This window comes from Anomaloglossus baeobatrachus, chromosome 6 (assembly GCF_048569485.1).
Source record: "Anomaloglossus baeobatrachus isolate aAnoBae1 chromosome 6, aAnoBae1.hap1, whole genome shotgun sequence".
Lineage (NCBI taxonomy): Eukaryota > Metazoa > Chordata > Amphibia > Anura > Aromobatidae > Anomaloglossus > Anomaloglossus baeobatrachus.
Genome location: NC_134358.1, coordinates 580,930,437 through 580,950,570, shown reverse-complemented (window position 1 = coordinate 580,950,570; position 20,134 = coordinate 580,930,437). Strand labels below are relative to the sequence as shown.

Genomic DNA, 20,134 nt, shown 5'->3' with positions numbered 1-20,134 from the left:
GGCGTTTAGGAACGCTCCACGGCTACTTCTAGTGTGGTCTAATAGTTAGGGGACTGCGGTTAGCTCAGGTTCCAACTACTCGTTTTTCTTGGTGTTTTTCTACTAATGGGATTTTTTTGTAATCTTCCACGGTTACCAAATTATAACAGCAGAGCATGCAAGATGAGCCAGGAATCTCACAGAACTGTAAGACGTCTCCAAGGAAGAGCAGTGCATGCAAGACGAGCCAGGAATCTCACAAGACTGGAAGACGTCTCCAAGGAAGAGCAGAGCATGCAAGACGAGCCAGGAATCTCACAGAACTGGAGGATGACTCCAAGGAAGAGCAGTGCATGCAAGACAAGCCAGGAATCTCACAGAACTGGAAGACATCTCCAAGGAAGAGCAGTGCATGCAAGACAAGCCTGGAATCTCACAGAACTAGAAGACTTTTCCAAGGAAGAATGGATGAAAATCCCTCAAACAAGAATTATGACTCTTAGCTGCTACAAAAAGCGTTTACAAGCTGTGATACTGCCAAAGGGGTGCTAGTAGGTACAAACTATGCAGGGTGCCCAAACTTTAGCATTGGTCCATTTTCCTTTTTTTGTTTAATTTAAAAATGAAAACCATGAAAATATATATTTTTTTCTTAAAATTCAAAGGAAATGTGTCATCCTTAACTTTATGTCTTTTAGAGATTATATAATCTTCAACTTGCTTAACTGTTCAAAGTAACAGTAATTCTGACCAGGGGCGCCCAAACTTTGGTATGCCACTGTAATGTGAAGTAGCAGAACTATCCTATGTTGTCATTCCGCTGAGCTACATCTACTACCGGGTCATCCCGCCAATCTATATCTAGTACTGGGTCATCCTGATGATCTGTACCTGGCACTGGGTCATCCTGATGATCTATATCTGGCACTGGGTCATCCTGATGATCTATATCTGACACTGGGTCATCCTGATGATCTATATCTGGCACTGGGTCATCCTGATGATCTATATCTGGCACTGGGTCATCCTGATGATCTATATCTGACACTGGGTCATCCTGATGATCTATATCTGACACTGGGTCATCCTGATGATCTATATCTGACACTGGGTCATCCTGATGATCTATATCGGACACTGGGTCATCCTGATGATCTATATCTGGCACTGGGTCATCCTGATGATCTATATCTGGCACTGGGTCATCCTGATGATCTATATCTGACACTGGGTCATCCTGATGATCTATATCTGGCACTGGGTCATCCTGATGATCTATATCTGACACTGGGTCATCCTGATGATCTATATCTGGCACTTTGTCATCCTGATGATCTATATCTGGCACTGGGCCATCCTGATTATCTATATCTGGCACTGGGTCATCCTGATGATCTATATCTGGCACTTTGTCATCCTGATGATCTATATCTGGCACTGGGTCATCCTGATGATCTATATCTGGCACTTTGTCATCCTGATGATCTATATCTGGCACTGGGCCATCCTGATGATCTATATCTGGCACTGGCTCATCCTGATGATCTATATCTGGCACTGGGTCATCCTGATGATCTATATCTGGCACTGGGTCATCCTGATGATCTATATCTGGCACTTTGTCATCCTGATGATCTATATCTGGCACTGGGCCATCCTGATGATCTATATCTGGCACTGGCTCATCCTGATGATCTATATCTGACACTGGGTCATCCTGATGATCTATATCTGGCACTGGGTCATCCTGATGATCTATATCTGGCACTGGGTCATCCTGATGATCTATATCTGACACTGGGTCATCCTGATGATCTATATCTGACACTGGGTCATCCTGATGATCTATATCTGACACTGGGTCATCCTGATGATCTATATCTGGCACTGGGTCATCCTGATGATCTATATCTGACACTGGGTCATCCTGATGATCTATATCTGGCACTGGGTCATCCTGATGATCTGTACCTGGCACTGGGTCATCCTGATGATCTGTACCTGGCACTGGGTCATCCTGATGATCTATATCTGGCACTGGGTCATCCTGATGATCTATATCTGGCACTGCGTCATCCTGATGATCTATATCTGGCACTGGGTCATCATGATGATATATATCTGGCACTGGGTCATCCTGATGATCTATATCTGGCACTGGGTCATCCTGATGATCTATATCTGGCACTGGGTCATCCTGATGATCTATATCTGGCATTGGGTCATCCTGATGATCTATATCTGGCACTGGGTCATCCTGATGATCTATATCTGGCACTTTGTCATCCTGATGATCTATATCTGGCACTGGGCCATCCTGATGATCTATATCTGGCACTGGGTCATCCTGATGATCTGTACCTGGCACTGGGTCATCCTGATGATCTGTACCTGGCACTGGGTCATCCTGATGATCTATATCTGGCACTGGGTCATCCTGATGATCTATATCTGGCACTGCGTCATCCTGATGATCTATATCTGGCACTGGGTCATCATGATGATATATAAGGATATTCCGATATACACTGTGTGCAGAATTATTAGGCAAGTTGTATTTTAGAGGATTTTTTTTATTCTTGATTAACAACTATGTTCTCAATCAACCCAAAAGACTCATAAATATCAAAGCTTAATATTTTTGGCAGTTGGAGTGTTTTTTTTTTAGATTTGGTATCTTAGGAGGATCTGTTTGTGCAGGTAACTATTACTGTGCAGAATTATTAGGCAACTTAATAAAAACCAAATTACAGTCATATGAAAAAGTTTGTGCACCCCTATTAATGGTAACCTTTTTTCTTTATAACAATTTGGGTTTTTGCTATTTCAGTGTCATATATCTAATAACTGATGGACTGAGTAATATTTCTGGATTGAAATGAGGTTTATTGTACTAACAGAAAATGTGCAATCCGCATTTAAACTAAATTTGACCGGTGCAAAAGTATGGGCACCCTTACCAATTTCTTGATTTGAACACTCCTAACTACTTTTTACTGACTTACTGAAGCACTAAATTGGTTTTGTAACCTCATTGAGCTTTGACCTTCATAGGCAGGTGTATCCAATCATGGGAAAAGGTATTTAAGGTGGCCACTTGCAAGTTGTTCTCCTATTTGAATCTCCTATGAAGAGTGGCATCATGGGCTCCTCAAAACAACTCTCAAATTATCTGAAAATAAAGATTATTCAACATAGTTGTTCAGGGGAAGGTACAAAAAGTTGTCTCAGAGATTTAACCTGTCAGTTTCCACTGTGAGGAACATAGTAAGGAAATGGAAGAACACAGGTACAGTTCTTGTTAAGCCCAGAAGTGGCAGGCCAAGAAAAATATCAGAAAGGCAGAGAAGAAGAATGGTGAGAACAGTCAAGGACAATCCACAGACCACCTCCAAAGACCTGCAGCATCATCTTGCTGCAGATGGTGTCACTGTGCATCGGTCAACAATACAGCGCACGTTGCACAAGGAGCAAGGAGAAGCTGTATGGGAGAGTGTTACACCTCGTGGCTCTCCTGTGGCAAGGAATGAGACAGTCTCCTTGCCTGCCACAAGCGCTCCTGCTCCGCAGAGCCGAAGGTCTGACAGACTGCGCAGAGTGCAGGAGAAACCTCCTCAGAGAGGCAGCACAAGGGTGACACCTAGTGGTACTCCTGTTGCAAGAAATGAGGCGGTCTCCCATTCCTTGCCTGCCATAGCTCCTCCTGCTCAGCAGCCTCGAAGGTCTGTGAGGTTGCGCAATGTGCAGAGATTTGCTGCTCAGGGAAGCAGTGAGACTCCCGTTATCTCTACACATTGTGAGACCGAGGATCCCGCCTCTATTTCCCAGAGGCAGGAGGGTGAGCATGTGCTATGCTTGGTGGATCCTGATTCGCCCACTGACGTCACACGGCTTGATGACAAGGCTGGTGACGTGGTGAATCCTGACTGGCCAGGCTGGGATGTCGTGGATCCTGATTGGGTCAAGTCCGTCATCTCCGCCTCGCGCCCGCCCTTGGCTGGAGCTACACCTCCTTAAAAGCTCCTCCTGCCATCATGGCGGCGCGCGACCGTCCTTCTATGTTTGGATGTCTGGCAGCGTGCTGCCACGCCACTGCTCAGGCATTACTGTCTCTTGTGGGCTTGGCCCTTGCTGCTCCGGCAGTACCTCGTTTGCAGGCCGTGTTCCTGCCTTGCTGCTCCGGCAGTACCCCCGTCAACAGGCCGTGTTCCTGTCCCAGGTGAGCTCCTCAAGTCTCCATTGGACTCACCTGGTTATTGAAAGCACACGTGCGTGGGCACCTCTGTGCTACCCTCGTGCCATATTCTCGTGACTTCCACTGGCACACGTGCGTGGGCACCTCTGTGCTTCCCCGTGCAACAGGTACACCGAGCCGTGAGATCTGTGCCATACAACCCTCACGGGTTAGGGCAGATCGGTGTACATAGATCGTCTGTGACATTCCAGACGATCGCTAGCAGCAACCCGCTCACTCTTCACCCACCATAGCGGCGGTCCCTTACACCGCACAGTGGACCTTGACCGGCGGAAGCAGTCCATTTCCCATCTTGGCACGCTTCCCCGGGTCCCCCTCGTAACAGGAGAGTGATGCGAAAGAAGCCGTTTCTGCAAGCACGCCACAAACAGAGTCGCCTAAGGTATGCAGAAGCACATTTGGACAAGCCAATTATATTTTGGAAGAAGGTCCTGTGGACTGATGAAACAAAGATGGAGTTGTTTGGTCATACAAAAAGGCGTTATGCATGGAGGTAAAAAAACACGGCATTCCAAGAAAAGCACTTGCTACCCACAGTAACATTTGGTGGAAGTTCCATCATGCTTTGGGGCTGTGTGGCCAATGCCGGCACCGGGTGTAACATTATATCCCCCCAGCCTGTATCATATTGCAATCAGGCTTCAGCCGTAGCTATTGTCCTTGATTTGGGGGGGATTGCATATATATTGTTCTCCTCTGCAGGGGGCTTGCCTAGTACACAATCTCTGGAGGCTGTGTCTAGGAACCCTTTTCTAGCTAGTAGCTACAAGTAGCAAATGTTAAGGGGGTGGATCTAAGGAGGGGTGGGAGATTCAGCCCCATGTTTTAGTTTTTAGTTATGCTTTGTTGAGTGAAGGGTGAGGACCTGTGCTAAGGCCAGCTCCTTATCGCCCGTACATGGACGATTGGACTTTGGGGACTTTTGCATTCTCCTTGGCGCCCCCGGACCTATTTCCTTTGTGTGGACTCTAAAGAACCATTTTAATATTGCATGTTTTATGCTCCCTGCCTCATTAAATCTTCTTGGATTGTTCCTTGGCCTGGCGTCCCTTACTGCTCTGTCGCATACACCGTCACAAACTGGTGGCAGCGGCGGGAGCAGAGCAGAAAGAATGGAGGACAACGGCCCATTAACATCTGGAATCAGAATCTCAGAGTACAAGAACTGGACTGTGGGGAGCCTACAAACAATGACCCGTGAATTAGGAGTCGGTTACAAAGGACTCTCTAAGGAGCAACTAATTGAGGCATTGGAAAACGCCTGCCTGCAAGATGGCACCGAGGAACAATTTCCACAGCAAAGGGAGGAAAGACGGGAGCTGGAGGTAAATACCCAAAAAAGTCAGTGGATTGTGTGGTATGAGGAGGAGATGGCACTGCTTGGAGATGAGGCCACCATAGAAGATAAGAGGGAGGCTATTCGCGGAGCTAAGGAGAGGGCATTGCTGGAGAGGAGGTTTGCTGTGGAAGCAGCTAGAGGCTCCAGACAAACTTTAACCACAGCACCAACTATGACGGAATTCTCCAGAGTGTCCCGCAAGGACTTTAAGCCATGTAATGAAGCTGCAGGCGACATTGAGGGCTTCTTTCAGGACTTTGAGCATGAGTGCCGATTAATGGAAGTCCCAGGAAGAGAGCGAGTCAGACACCTGGTGGGCCTCTTGGAGGGTGGAGCTGCCGACGCCTATAGAGCTATGGACCCTCAGTGGAATTGTGAGTATGGGGAGATAAAACAGACAATTCTAGAACATTATGCCGTGACCCCAGATACTTATAGGACTAAGTTCCGTACATTAGCCTGTGATGGAGAAGTGTCTTTCAAGATGTTTGTCCACAGACTGAAACAAGTATGCCATCGCTGGCTGGAGGGAGAGGGGGCCTTAACTTGGGAGACCTTCCTCCAGGTCATCCTGAAAGAGCAGTTCTATGCCAGGTGCCCTGCGGAAATCAGAGAATGGGTGCGTGAGAGAAAGCCGTCAACTGTGGAACAAGCTGCCGCTCTAGCTGATGAGGTGCTCACCATCAAGCCTCAATGGAAAAGGCTACTAGTCGGTGACAAAAAAAACTACCAGCTCCTCAACACCAGTGGTCCCTTGTCCTTTGGCCTCCAATGTTCACCGTCCCAATAGACTACCAACACATGGTGGACCCCGTGTGAATGTGCCTCCTACTACTCCTGCCTCCTCTTTGGGAGTACGACGTGGAGAAAGACTCATAGAACGCAGATGTTATGGATGTGGGCAGCCTGGTCATCTGCAAGCTCACTGTCCAGGTGCTCAGAGGCAAAACAGTTACAGACCCCCTTTGCCTGTCCATTATCTACAGACAACCTCAACAGGAGAAGAGCTGGATTCATTCCCTGATGATTTGCCAAGTGACTCTGATATGTTGACTTCCCTACCAGGAGTCTATGGGGTGCGAGCCACAGCCGCCCGTTCTTCTGATCTTCAGCATAAACATCTACAGGAGGTTGTGCTGGATGGCCAAAAAGTTGTTGGCTTTTGTGACACTGGGGCTTTTTTCACCATCGCAGATCCCCGAGTAATTCAACCAGAAGCAATGCAAAAGGGACCAGGAATTGCTATTGAATTGGCTGGAGGTACTCAGAGATATATTCCAAGAGCGAGTATAACCCTGGATTATGGCTTTGGGGCAAACCAATGCATGATTGGTGTGATGAGCGGCCTTCCTGCAGACATTCTTCTAGGGAATGATGTGGGGAATCTTCAATGCCACTTTGTCGGCGCGATAACCAGAAGTCAAGCCAAGAGAGCAGCAGATGTGGACGTGTTCAACCCATCAATGGAACTGAGGCCACCCGAACTGCCGTCACAGCCGGTGAGTGATTCTTCTTGTGGGTCTCATATGAATGTCACTTGGGAAAAAGTTCAGTTTAGACAAGAGGTAGAGACTGACCCCACCCTGGCTAGCTTTAGAGCTCGGGCTGAAGTAGGGCAGTTAGGAGAAAATGGGGAAAAAATTATCAGAGAAAATGGACTCCTATATCGAGTTACCAACGCTGACTCCTTAGATAAGCCCTGGACTTATAGCAAACAGCTGATTGTTCCTCAGAAATACAGAATTTCCCTATTACACCTTGCTCATGACATTCCTACTGCTGGCCATCAAGGGAGAACCCGCACCGAGAGACGACTGACTCAAATTTTCTATTGGCCTGGAATTTCTCAAGCAGTGGCGCATTTCTGCCGAACCTGCGACATACGTCAGCGTAGAGGGCGACCCGGAGATCACCCAAAGGCACCCTTGCAACCACTCCCTATAATAGAAGAACCCTTTCAAAGAGTAGCTGTCGATCTCATTGGACCACTGGCTAAACCAAGTAAATCTGGAAAGCAGTACATTCTCACCGTTGTGGACTATGCCACCCGATATCCAGAAGCCGTGGCCTTGTCAAGAATTTCTGCAGCCAAGGTGGTCGAGGCCCTTGTTACCATTTTCACCCGAGTAGGATTCCCCAGTGAAATCTTATCGGACCAAGGCTCCCAGTTTGTCAGAGTTGGTGCAGTGTCTGTGGCGCACCTGTGGAGTACGGGCAATTCGAACTACAGCATACCATCCTCAAACCAATGGACTTTGTGAACGGTTTAATCAAACACTGAAAAATATGCTAAGGGCCTTCACTGACAGTGATTCCGACTGGGAGAAGTACCTACCCCATCTCCTGTTCGCCTACCGGGAAGTTCCCCAGGAGTCCACTGGGTTTTCCCCCTTTGAACTACTCTATGGAAGAAAGGTCAGAGGACCCTTAACTCTGCTAAAGGAATATTGGGAGGGGCAAGTTGAAGATACAGGAACCCATGTTGTTCCATATGTCCTCAAGCTTCGGGAAACTCTGGCTCAACTTGCTAGTTTGGCTCAGGATCATCATGTACGGATGGCTCAAACCAGACAGAAGACATGGTATGACCGCAAAGCACGCTATCGAGAATTTGTAGAGGGACAACAAGTCTTAATGATTGTTCCCCATCGGCAAAATAAACTCCAGACAACATGGGAGGGTCCCTTCCGGGTTCTCAGAAAACTAAACGACACCAATTACCTTCTTGCTCTAGATGATCAGGGTCTAAGACAAAAGACTGTCCATGTGAATATGATTAAGGAGTACCATGACCGGACATTACCTATGATAGCAAGCTGTCGGCTGGCTTCAGAAGATGGTCAGGAGGATGAGGACCCATTACCTGATCTTGTTGAAGCAGCCAGAGCCCCATCCACTGTGGAACAAGTTCCTCTGAGAGATCACTTCGATTCCTTACAGAAAAAACAAATGCTGGGAGTGCTCCATCAGAGACAGGCTGCTTTCTCATCCCGACCAGGTCGAACCACAGTAACCCAACATCGTGTGGACACTCAGGGCATCCGTCCCATACAGCAGGCTCCTTACCGGGTACCAGAATCAGTTAGAAACACCATGCAGCATGAGCTGGAGGAGATGTTACAGCTTGGGGTGATTCAGGCCTCCCATAGTCCTTGGGCCTCTCCTGTTGTGTTAGTACCCAAGAAAGATGGGAGTACTCGATTTTGTGTGGACTACAGACGACTAAATGACCATATCATCAGTGATGCTTACCCGATGCCCCGCATTGATGAACTTCTAGACCGGCTAGCTGGGGCACGATACGTCACCACCTTGGATCTCAGTAAGGGATACTGGCAAATTCCCCTGACTGAGGAAGGTAGAGAAAGGTCGGCTTTTATAACCCCCTTTGGTCTGTATGAATTTCTAAACATGCCTTTCGGAATGAAAAACGCCCCTGCAACCTTTCAGAGAATGGTGGACCAGATCCTCCGGGAAAGTGGCGACTTCGCTTGTGCCTACCTGGATGATATCGCCATCTTCAGCCACACATGGGAGGAACATCTGAATCAAGTAGCTGTTGTTCTTGACCGGATTCTCACAGCAGGCCTAACTATTCGACCTGATAAATGCCAATTGGGGATGGGTGAAGTCCAATATCTAGGGCATCGAGTAGGAGGGGGGAAGTCACATCCTGAACCTGCCAAAATCCAGGCTATTAGAGACTGGCCTGTACCCCAAACCAAGAAACAAGTTATGGCTTTTCTGGGCACAGCCAGTTATTACCGAAAATTTGTTTCTCATTTCAGCAGTGTGGCCAAGCCCCTAACAGACCTCACGAAGAAAACGATGCCCGGCTGGTGATCTGGACTCCAGCCTGTGATGAGGCTTTTAACCGGCTGAAGGACGCCTTGGTCTGCGATCCTGTCCTGGCTGCTCCAGACTACAAGCGGAGATTCATTGTGCAGACAGATGCCTCTTCTTATGGACTGGGAGCTGTCCTCAGCCAGGTGAATGCAGCCGGGGAGGAGCACCCCATTGCCTACCTCAGCAGGAAACTGCTGGACTGAGAAGTGGCCTATGCAACTGTTGAGAAGGAATGTCTGGCTGTAGTGTGGGCCCTTAAGAAACTACGGCCGTATCTGTATGGACGGGAATTCACTGTGGTTACTGATCACAATCCCCTCACCTGGCTGAACAGAGTCTCTGGGGACAATGGACGCTTACTACGATGGAGCCTGGCTCTTCAACCCTATAACTTTACCATACAATATAGAAGGGGCAGCCAACACCAAAATGCAGACGGACTGTCCAGGCAAGAAGAGCCCTGAGTCAGGTCCACCATGTTTACGTGTACTTGACAAGCGACCTGTTGAGGTCACTAGTCCGTACACCAATTGAGGGGGGAAGGGGTTGTAACATCCCCCCAGCCTGTATCATATTGCAATCAGGCTTCAGCAGTAGCTATTGTCCTTTATTTGGGGGGGGTTGCATATATATTGTTCTCCTCTGCAGGGGGCTTGCCTAGTACACAATCTCTGGAGGCTGTGTCTAGGAACCCTTTTCTAGCTACAAGTAGCAAATGTTAAGGGGGTGGATCTAAGGAGGGGTGGGAGATTCAGCCCCATGTTTTAGTTTTTAGTTATGCTTTGTTGAGTGAAGGGTGAGGACCTGTGCTAAGGCCGGCTCCTTATCGCCCGTACATGGACGATTGGACTTTGAGGACTTTTGCATTCTCCTTGGCGCCCCCGGACCTATTTCCTTTGTGTGGACTCTAAAGAACCATTTTAATATTGCATGTTTTATGCTCCCTGCCTCATTAAATCTTCTTGGATTGTTCCTTGGCCTGGCGTCCCTTACTGCTCTGTCGCATACCCCGTCACACCAGGAATCTTGTTAAAGTTGAGGGTCGCATGGATTCAACTCAGTATCAGCAGATTCTTGACAATAATGTGCAAGAATCAGTGACGAAGTTGAAGTTACGCAGGGGATGGATATTTCAGCAAGACAATGATCCAAAACACCGCTCCAAATCTACTCAGGCATTCATGCAGAGGAACAATTACAATGTTCTGGAATGGCCATCCCAGTCCCCAGACCTGGATATCATTGAAAATCTGTGGGATGATGTGAAGCGGCGGTCCATGCTCGGCGACCATCAAACTTACCTGAACTGGAATTGTTTTGTAACCAGGAATGGTCAAATCTACCTTCATCCAGGATCCAGGAACTCATTAAAAGCTACAGGAAGCGACTAGAGGCTGTGATTTCTGCAAAAGGAGGATCTACCAAATATTAATGTCACTTTTATGTTGAGGTGCCCATACTTATGCACCGGTCAAATTGTGTTTAAATGCGGATTGCACATTTTCTGTTAGTACAATAAACCTCATTTCAATCCAGAAATATTACTCAGTCCATCAGTTATTAGATATATGACACTGAAATAGCAAAAACCCAAATTGTTATAAAGAAAAAAGGGTAACATTAATAGGGGTGCCCAAACTTTTTCATATGACTGTATATTCCCATCTCACTTGTTTATTGTCATCAGGTAACCAATCTAACTGCACAGAATTTAGAAATAAAGATTTCTGACATGCAAAAACAAAACCCCAAAAAATGAGTGACCAAAATAGCCCCCTTTCTTTCTGATGACCCTCAGCAGCCGACCATCCATAGATTCTGTCATTGCTTGATCTGTTTACGATCAACATTGCGTGCAGCAGCCACCACAGCCTCCAGACACGGCTCCCAGAGGTGGACTGTTTTCCCTCCCTGTAGATCTCACATTTTATGAGGGGCCACAGGTTCTCTATGGGGTTCAGATCAGGTGAACAAGGGGGCCATGTCATTATTTTTCATCTTTTAGACCTTTACTGGCCAGCCGCGCTGTGGAGTAGTTGGATGCATGTGATGGAGCATTGTCCTACATGAAAATCATGTTTTTCTTGAACGATAGCGACTTCTTCCTGTACCACTGCTTGAAGAAGTTGTCTTCCAGAAACTGGCAGTAGGTCTGGGAGTTGAGCTTCACTCCATCCTCAACCAGAAAAGGTCCCACAAGTTGATCTTTGATGACACCAGCCCATACCAGTGCCCACCTCCACCTTGCTGGTGTCTAAGTCGGAGTGGAGCTCTCTGCCCTTTACTGATCCAGCCTCTGGCCCATCCATCTGCCCATCCAGAGTCACTCTCATCTCATCAGTCCATAAAAGCTGAGAAAAATCAGTCTTCAGATATTTCTTGGCCCAGTCTTGAGGTTTTATCTTCTGTTTCTTGGTCAGAGGTGGTGGTTTTCAGCCTTCCTTACCTTGGCCTGTCCCTGAGTATGGCACACCTTGTGCTTTTTGATACTCCAGTAACGTTACAGCTCTGAAATATGGACAAACTGGTGGCAAATGGCATCTTGGTAGCTTCACGCTTGATTTTCCTCAGTTCATGGGCGGTTATTTTGCGCCTTTTTTGCCCAGCACGCTTCTAGCGACCCTGTTGGCTATTTTCCATGAAACACTTGATTGTTCAGTGAGCATGTTTCAGAAGTTTGGCAATTTCCAGACTACGGCGTCCCTCTGCAAGACATCTCACAATATGGACTTTTCAGAGCCCGTCACATCTCTCTTCTGACCCATTTTTGCCAAAGGAAAGGAAGTTGCCTAATAATGAAGCCCCCCTTATATAGGGTGTTGATGTCATTACACCGCACCCCTCCTCATTACAGAGATGCACATCACCGGATTTAATTCATTGGTAGTTGGCTCTCAGCCTATACAGCTTGAAGTAGGACGACATGTATAAAAAGCATCATGTGATCACAATACGCATCTGCCTAATAATTCTGCACACAGTGTATATCGGATACCCAGTCATTCTGATGATTTATATATATAGTAATGGGCCATTCTGATGATCTATATCTGGTAACGTGACATCCCACCAATCTACATCTAGTATCAGGTAATCCTGATGATCTATATCTAGTACCAGGTCAGCTCGATGATCTACAGTGCCTTGCGAAAGTATTCAGCCCCCTTGAATTTTTCAACCTTTTCCCACATTTCAGGCTTTAAACAAAGATAAAAAAATCAAAATTTTATGGTGAAGACTCAACAACAAGTGACACAATTGTGAACATGAAGGAAATTTATTCCTTATTTTAAATTTTTGTAAAAAATAACTGAAAATTGGTGCGTGCAATATTATTCATCCCCTTTACTTTCATTGCAGCAAACTCACTCCAGACATTCATCGAGGATCTGTGAATGATCCAATGTTGTCCTAAATGACTGATGATGATAAATATAAGCCCCTGTGTGTAATCAAGTCTCCGTATAATGCCCCTGCTCTGTGATAGCCTCAGGGTTCTGTGTAAAGCGCAGAGAGCATCATGAAGACCAAGGAACACAACAGGCAGGTCCATGATACTGTTGTGGAGAAGTTTAAAGCCGGATTTGGTTGCAAAAAGATTTCCACAACTTTAAACATCCCAAGGAGCCCTGTGCAAGCGATCATATTGAAATGGAAGGAGCATCATACCACTGCAAATCTACCAAGACCCGGCCGTCCATCCAAACTGTCATCTCACACAAGGAGAAGACTGATCAGAGGTGCAGCCAAGAGGCCCATGATCCCTCTGGATGATCTGCAGAGATCTACAGCTGAGGTGGGAGAGTCTGTCCATAGCACAACAATCAGTCTACACTGCACAAATCTGGCCTTTATGGAAGAGTGGCAAGAAGAAAGCCATTTCTCAAAGATATCCATAAAAAGTTGTTTAAAGTTTGCCACAAGCCGCCTGGAGACACCAAACATGTGGAAGAAGGGGCTCTGCTCAGAGGAAACCAAAATCACACTATTTGGGCACAATGCGAAACGATATGTTTGGTGTAAAAGCAACACAGCTCATCACCCTGAACACACCATCCCCACTGTCAAACATGGTGGTGGCAGCATCATGGCTTGGGCCTGCTTTTCTTCAGCAGGGACAGGAAAGATTATTAAAATTGATGGGAAGATGGATGGAGCCAAATACAGGACCATTCTTGAAGAAAACCTGTTGGAGTCAGCAAAAGACCTGAGACTGGGACGGAGATTTGTCTTCCAACAAGACAATGATCCCAAACATAAAGCAAAATCTACAATGGAATGGTTCACAAATAACCGTATCCAGGTGTTAGAATAGCCAAGTCACAGTCCAGACCTGAACCCAATTGAGAATCTGTGGAAAGAGCTGAAAACTGCTGTTCACAAACGCCTCCATCCAACCTCACTCAGCTCCAGCTGTTTACAAGGAAGAATGGGCGAGAATTTCACCTCTCCATGTGCAAAACTGATAGACACATACCCCAAGAGACTGCAGCTGTAATCGCAGCAAAAGGAGGCGCTACAAAGTATTCACTTACAGGGGATGAATAATATTGCATGCCACAATTTACAGTTATTTATTTTTTACAAAAATGCTAAATAAGCAATAAATTTCCTTCCTCTTCACAATTGTGTCACTTGTAGATTCTTCACCAGAACATTCACATTTTATCTTTATGTTTGAGCCGGAAATGTGGGGAAAGGCTGAAAAGTCAAGGGGCCGAATACTTTTGCAAGGCACTGTATATCTGATATTGTGTCATCCTGATGATCTATATCTGGTATTGGGTCACTAGATAAATACAGAGATGAACAAAGCTTAGACTCTGGTGGGCGACCGGACAGTAACTTCTCACCTACGAGGATGGCCACCAGCAATCCTGTGACTCGCTGCTCTTTTACCTCTTGGATTTTTGGTTTATCCCCAGGGGCAACAGCCTTACTCATAACAGTTAATGCGTTGGCGTGCGTGACTGAGCGGACAGTTGTAGCCGCCATCCACGGCAATCCAAAGAGTGCACATATTCCACCCATAGCCACGATGAGAAGTAGGTCCAAATGGAAGCCAGAGCCCTTCACCAGCATCCGCTCCTTCTTACTTATAATGAGCCTGCAGAGAAATAACCAGAGTCATTGATCTGGGGCACTTTGTGTATCCCATAAAGGAAGCCCTACTCACGTAGTGATCTGAGTCTCCATGAAGATCAGAATATAGACTAGAATAGCTGGAAGGACACTGGCAAACATCATCCACACGGGGAAAGGCTCCACCGATCCCAGAGGGTTCATCACCCAGCCCCTCTTCTCTGGAGACGTCACTTTGAAGCCATTGGGAACGCTAAGTTTCTGTAAATCCAACATAAGAACTGTCAGCCTTGGTGGTCTCGGGGCCTCGGTGGTCTCGGGGGATGGCCGGAATGTTCCTCATGTGTTTGGATTTATGGAGCAGAACACATGACATTGATAAGAGACACTTACCTGAGTGTAAGTGTCCGTTATACTGAAGTCAATCAAGACCATGATAAGGATAGCAATGGGAACGCCAAAATCTCCGATGACACGCCGCACCTGAAACGGCACACAACGGCTGGTATAAGACTCATCTATGGGACAGAGGTTTTCAGATGGACACAGGTTTGGGTTTCCTTTTTTTTTCTCTTCAGTGTTTCTCGCTCTTTTAGTTGGCCGTTTCTATGGTTACTGACCGACAATTATTACATTTTAGTGACAAATCCATGACGTTTCTGTAAAGACGGAATATTTCCAGGTGTAAGAGCAGAAGTTTGGAGAAATTGGAGGCAGCGCTGGGAATATTCAGTCTGTACAGAACCTTCATGGATTTAGCAATAAAACGTAACAACTTACGGAATGTATAGAATTGTGCGTCAGTAACCATAGAAACGGCCGACTAAAAGAGCGAAAAACACTGAAGAGGCAAAATATGGGACCCAAAACTTGTGTGCCCACCTCTGCAATTTTGGCCAGGACTTATAAAACCAGTGTGAAGCGATGACAGATGGGCCAGAGATTACTGGGCTGGATCATTCGTGACACCAGACGGCAGAAGGTAATGTGGCCCTGAAGGTGAAGCTGGTAAGGAAGATTTCTAGAACTGCGGCTGCTCACCCGGCCAGGAAAGAAGTTGCTATTCTTAAGTTTCCGCAGGAAAAAGGCTATGAAGAAGGTTCCCGCCATCAGTACGAGGGACAGCAGGGCCGTGTTTGGCTGTCCTGTGACCTTCATGGGCACCAGGGTTTCTGTCTCATTGAGTTGCCAGCGATCAGTCACATTGCTGAGAGCAGAGTCCGTCACGTTCCTGCAGTTAGTGAGCGGATGCTCCTGAAAAACCTAAATCAATGTTGAGGAAATGCCACAGTCATGAAAGATGCAGAGAGCAGGTCCATAGGAGAAGGACAATCACGGTGGAAGGTAGACACCGGTAATGTGGGGATGTGAGGGCAAATCTCACCTTGAACAACTTGTAGAATGTCTCGTAGATGAAGATGAGGGAGATGAGGATGGAGAAGATTTCCTGTGTGAAGCGGGAGACAAATCGAACTAAGAAGCTCCCTTCACAGGCCACAGTGGCCACGACGATCACAATTAGCCAAACACCGATCCACACACGGCCAACCAGGTACTCCAGACCATTAGATGAGCAAAACTGCACATGAAAAGGACAAGAATTAGAAGTCCAAGTATAGAGGAGATTCTCCTAGTTCTCTACAAGACCGGGCTGCCCTGTACCAAATCGTGTGAGGATGACCCATCGTATCTTACCAGACCTCCAGGACATGAGCATAGGCCTCGCTTGTAAGAAGACAAAATCCTAAACATTTATTAGACTATAAAATTCTGAATATATCCAACGCCCTGTCTAAAATATATACCAACGCGTTTCACACTCATGGTGTATTGGAAATGCTGTGAGGGTGCACATTGCATAGTCCTCTGTTCTGGCACATGTGGCAGGGAGCTGCTGATCAGATGCTGAAGTGTGGAGGAAAGTGTCCCCGTTACTCCTTATCACAAAGTGAGAGTACGAGAGGCAAAAGCAGCTCCCGCGGTGGTGGAAACGTCATGCTGAGATCAAGGAACCAAAGAACACAGCACAATCCAGACACACAGCGTAGAGCACCGCATGGCATGCGGTCCCCTATGGCAGACAACGCATATGCGTCTGCACTGTGAATTAACATGGACCTGACATACACATATTGAAAACTAGACTATGGGACACGTATATGGCAAAGACTCAAAAACGTTCATAGAGTAAAAATACAATAAAGGAAAAAGAATTCAAGCTAATTACTCATAACTAAAAAGAAGGGAATTTTGTTACTTACCGTAAATTCCTTTTCTTCTAGCTCTTATTGGGAGACCCAGACGATTGGGTGTATAGCACTGCCTCCGGAGGCCACACAAAGCAATTACACTAAAAAGTGTAAGGCCCCTCCCCTTCTGGCTATACACCCCCAGTGGGATCACTGGCTCACCAGTTTTAGTGCAAAAGCAAGAAGGAGGAAAGCCAATAACTGGTTTAAACAAATTCACTCCGAAGTAACGTCGGAGAACTGAAAACCGTTCAACATGAACAACATGTGTACCCGAAAAACAACCAAAAGTCCCGAAGGACAACAGGGCGGGTGCTGGGTCTCCCAATAGGAGCTAGAAGAAAAGGAATTTACGGTAAGTAACAAAATTCCCTTCTTCTTCGGCGCTCCATTGGGAGACCCAGACGATTGGGACGTCCAAAAGCTGTCCCTGGGTGGGTAAAGAAATACCTCATGTTAGAGCTGCGAAGACAGCCCTCCCCTACGGGGAGGCAACTGCCGCCTGCAGGACTCTTCTACCTAGGCTGGCGTCCGCCGAAGCATAGGTATGCACCTGATAATGTTTGGTGAAAGTGTGCAGACTCGACCAGGTAGCTGCCTGGCACACCTGTTGAGCCATAGCCTGGTGTCGCAATGCCCAGGACGCACCCACGGCTCTGGTAGAATGGGCCTTCAGCCCTGATGGAACCGGAAGCCCAGCAGAACGGTAGGCTTCAAGAATTGGTTCTTTGATCCATCGAGCCAGGGTAGCCTTAGAAGCCTGCGACCCTTTGCGCTTACCAGCGACAAGGACAAAGAGTGCATCCGAACGGCGCAGGGGCGCCGTGCGGGAAATGTAGATTCTGAGTGCTCTCACCAGATCTAACAAATGTAAATCCTTCTCATACCGATGAACTGCATGAGGACAAAACGAAGGCAAAGAGATATCCTGATTAAGATGAAAAGAGGATACCACCTTCGGGAGAAACTCCTGAATGGGGCGCAGCACTACCTTGTCCTGGTGGAAGACCAGGAAGGGAGCCTTGGAAGACAGCGCTGCCAGCTCAGACACTCTCCGAAGAGATGTGATCGCTACCAGAAAAGCCACTTTCTGTGATAGTCTAGAAAGTGAAACCTCCCTCAGAGGCTCGAAGGGCGGCTTCTGGAGGGCAACTAGTACCCTGTTCAGATCCCATGGATCTAACGGCCGTTTGTACGGGGGAACGATATGGCAAACCCCCTGTAGGAACGTGCGCACCTTAGAAAGTCGTGCTAGACGCTTCTGAAAAAAGACGGATAGCGCCGAGACTTGTCCTTTAAGGGAGCCGAGCGACAAACCTTTTTCTAACCCAGATTGCAGGAAAGAAAGAAAGGTAGGCAATGCAAATGGCCAGGGAGACACTCCCTGAGCAGAGCACCAGGATAAGAATATCCTCCACGTTCTGTGGTAGATCTTAGCAGACGTGGGCTTCCTAGCCTGTCTCATGGTGGCAACGACCCCTTGGGATAAGCCTGAAGACGCTAGGATCCAGGACTCAATGGCCACACAGTCAGGTTCAGGGCCGCAGAATTCCGATGGAAAAAAGGCCCTTGGGACAGTAAGTCTGGTCGGTCTGGTAGTGCCCACGGATGGCCGACCGTGAGATGCCACAGATCCGGATACCACGCCCTCCTCGGCCAGTCTGGAGCGACGAGTATGACGCGGCTGCAGTCGGATCTGATCTTGCGTAGCACTCTGGGCAAGAGTGCCAGAGGTGGAAACACATAAGGGAGCCGGAACTGCGACCAATCTTGCACTAGAGCGTCTGCTGCTAGAGCTCTTTGATCGCGAGACCGTGCCATGAAGGTTGGGACCTTGTTGTTGTGCCGGGACGCCATTAGGTCGACGTCCGGCCTTCCCCATCGGCGACAGATTTCCTGAAACACGTCCGGGTGAAGGGACCATTCCCCTGCGTCCATGCCCTGGCGACTGAGGAAGTCTGCCTCCCAGTTTTCTACGCCGGGGATGTGAACCGCGGATATGGTGGAGGCCGTGGCTTCCACCCACATCATAATCCGCCGGACTTCCTGGAAGGCTTGCCGACTGCGTGTCCCCCCTTGGTGATTGATGTATGCCACCGCTGTGGAGTTGTCCGATTGAATTCGGATCTGCTTCCCTTCCAGCCACTGTTGGAAGGCTAGTAGGGCAAGATACACTGCTCTGATTTCCAGAACATTGATCTGAAGGGTGGACTCCTGCTGAGTCCACGTACCCTGAGCCCTGTGGTGGAGAAACACTGCTCCCCACCCCGACAGACTCGCGTCTGTCGTGACCACCGCCCAGGACGGTGGTAGGAAGGATCTTCCCTGTGATAATGAGGTGGAAAGGAGCCACCACTGCAGAGAGTCCTTGGCCGTCTGGGAAAGGGAGACTTTCCTGTCCAGGGATGTTGACTTCCCGTCCCATTGGCGGAGAATGTCCCATTGAAGTGGACGCAGATGAAACTGCGCAAACGGAACCGCCTCTATTGCCGCCACCATCTTCCCGAGGAAGTGCATGAGGCGTCTTAAGGAGTGCGACTGACTTTGAAGGAGAGCCTGCACCCCAGTCTGTAGAGACCGCTGCTTGTCCAGCGGAAGCTTCACTATCGCTGAGAGAGTATGAAACTCCATGCCAAGATACGTTAGTGATTGGGTCGGTGACAGATTTGACTTTGGGAAGTTGATGATCCACCCGAACGCCTGGAGAGTCTCCAGTGCAACATTCAGGCTGAGTTGGCATGCCTCTTGAGAGGGTGCCTTGACCAGTAGATCGTCCAAGTAAGGGATCACAGAGTGTCCGTGAGAGTGCAAGACTGCTACCACTGCCGCCATGATCTTGGTGAACACCCGAGGGGCTGTCGCCAGACCAAATGGCAGAGCTACGAACTGAAGATGGTCGTCTCCTATCACGAAGCGTAGAAAGCGTTGGTGCTCTGTAGCAATCGGCACGTGGAGATAAGCATCTTTGATGTCTATTGATGCTAGGAAATCTCCTTGAGACATTGAGGCAATGACTGAGCGGAGGGATTCCATCCGGAACCGCCTGGCGTTCACATGCTTGTTGAGCAGTTTTAGGTCCAGAACAGGACGGAAGGAGCCGTCCTTTTTTGGAACCACAAAGAGATTGGAGTAAAATCCTCGCCCCCGTTCCTGAGGGGGGACAGGGATCACGACTCCTTCTGCTCTTAGAGAGTCCACCGCCTGCAGCAGGGCATCTGCTCGGTTGGGGTGTGGGGAGGTTCTGAAGAACCGAAGTGGAGGCCGAGAACTGAACTCGATTCTGTACCCGCGAGACAAAATGTCTGTTACCCACCGGTCTTTGACCTGTGACAGCCAAATGTCGCAAAAGCGGGAGAGCCTGCCACCGACCGAGGATGCGGAGGG

General features: G+C 47.9%; 2 protein-coding genes across 7 annotated transcripts in view; one reads left to right on the top strand and one right to left on the bottom strand.

Moving 5' to 3' along the window:
* Positions 1-20,134, top strand: part of LOC142243730 (uncharacterized) — a 1,240,762-nt gene that overhangs the window by 744,915 nt on the left and 475,713 nt on the right. The window lies entirely within an intron of this gene.
* SLC4A2 (solute carrier family 4 member 2) overlaps positions 1-20,134 on the bottom strand; it is a 262,381-nt gene that overhangs the window by 56,116 nt on the left and 186,131 nt on the right. Inside the window, exons 15-19 of the mRNA XM_075315967.1 lie at positions 15,886-16,080; positions 15,543-15,764; positions 14,895-14,984; positions 14,596-14,762; positions 14,273-14,526 (exon numbers count right to left, since the gene is read on the bottom strand). Coding sequence (XP_075172082.1) covers positions 14,273-14,526; positions 14,596-14,762; positions 14,895-14,984; positions 15,543-15,764; positions 15,886-16,080 — 928 coding nt within the window. The remainder of the gene's footprint in view (positions 1-14,272; positions 14,527-14,595; positions 14,763-14,894; positions 14,985-15,542; positions 15,765-15,885; positions 16,081-20,134) is intronic.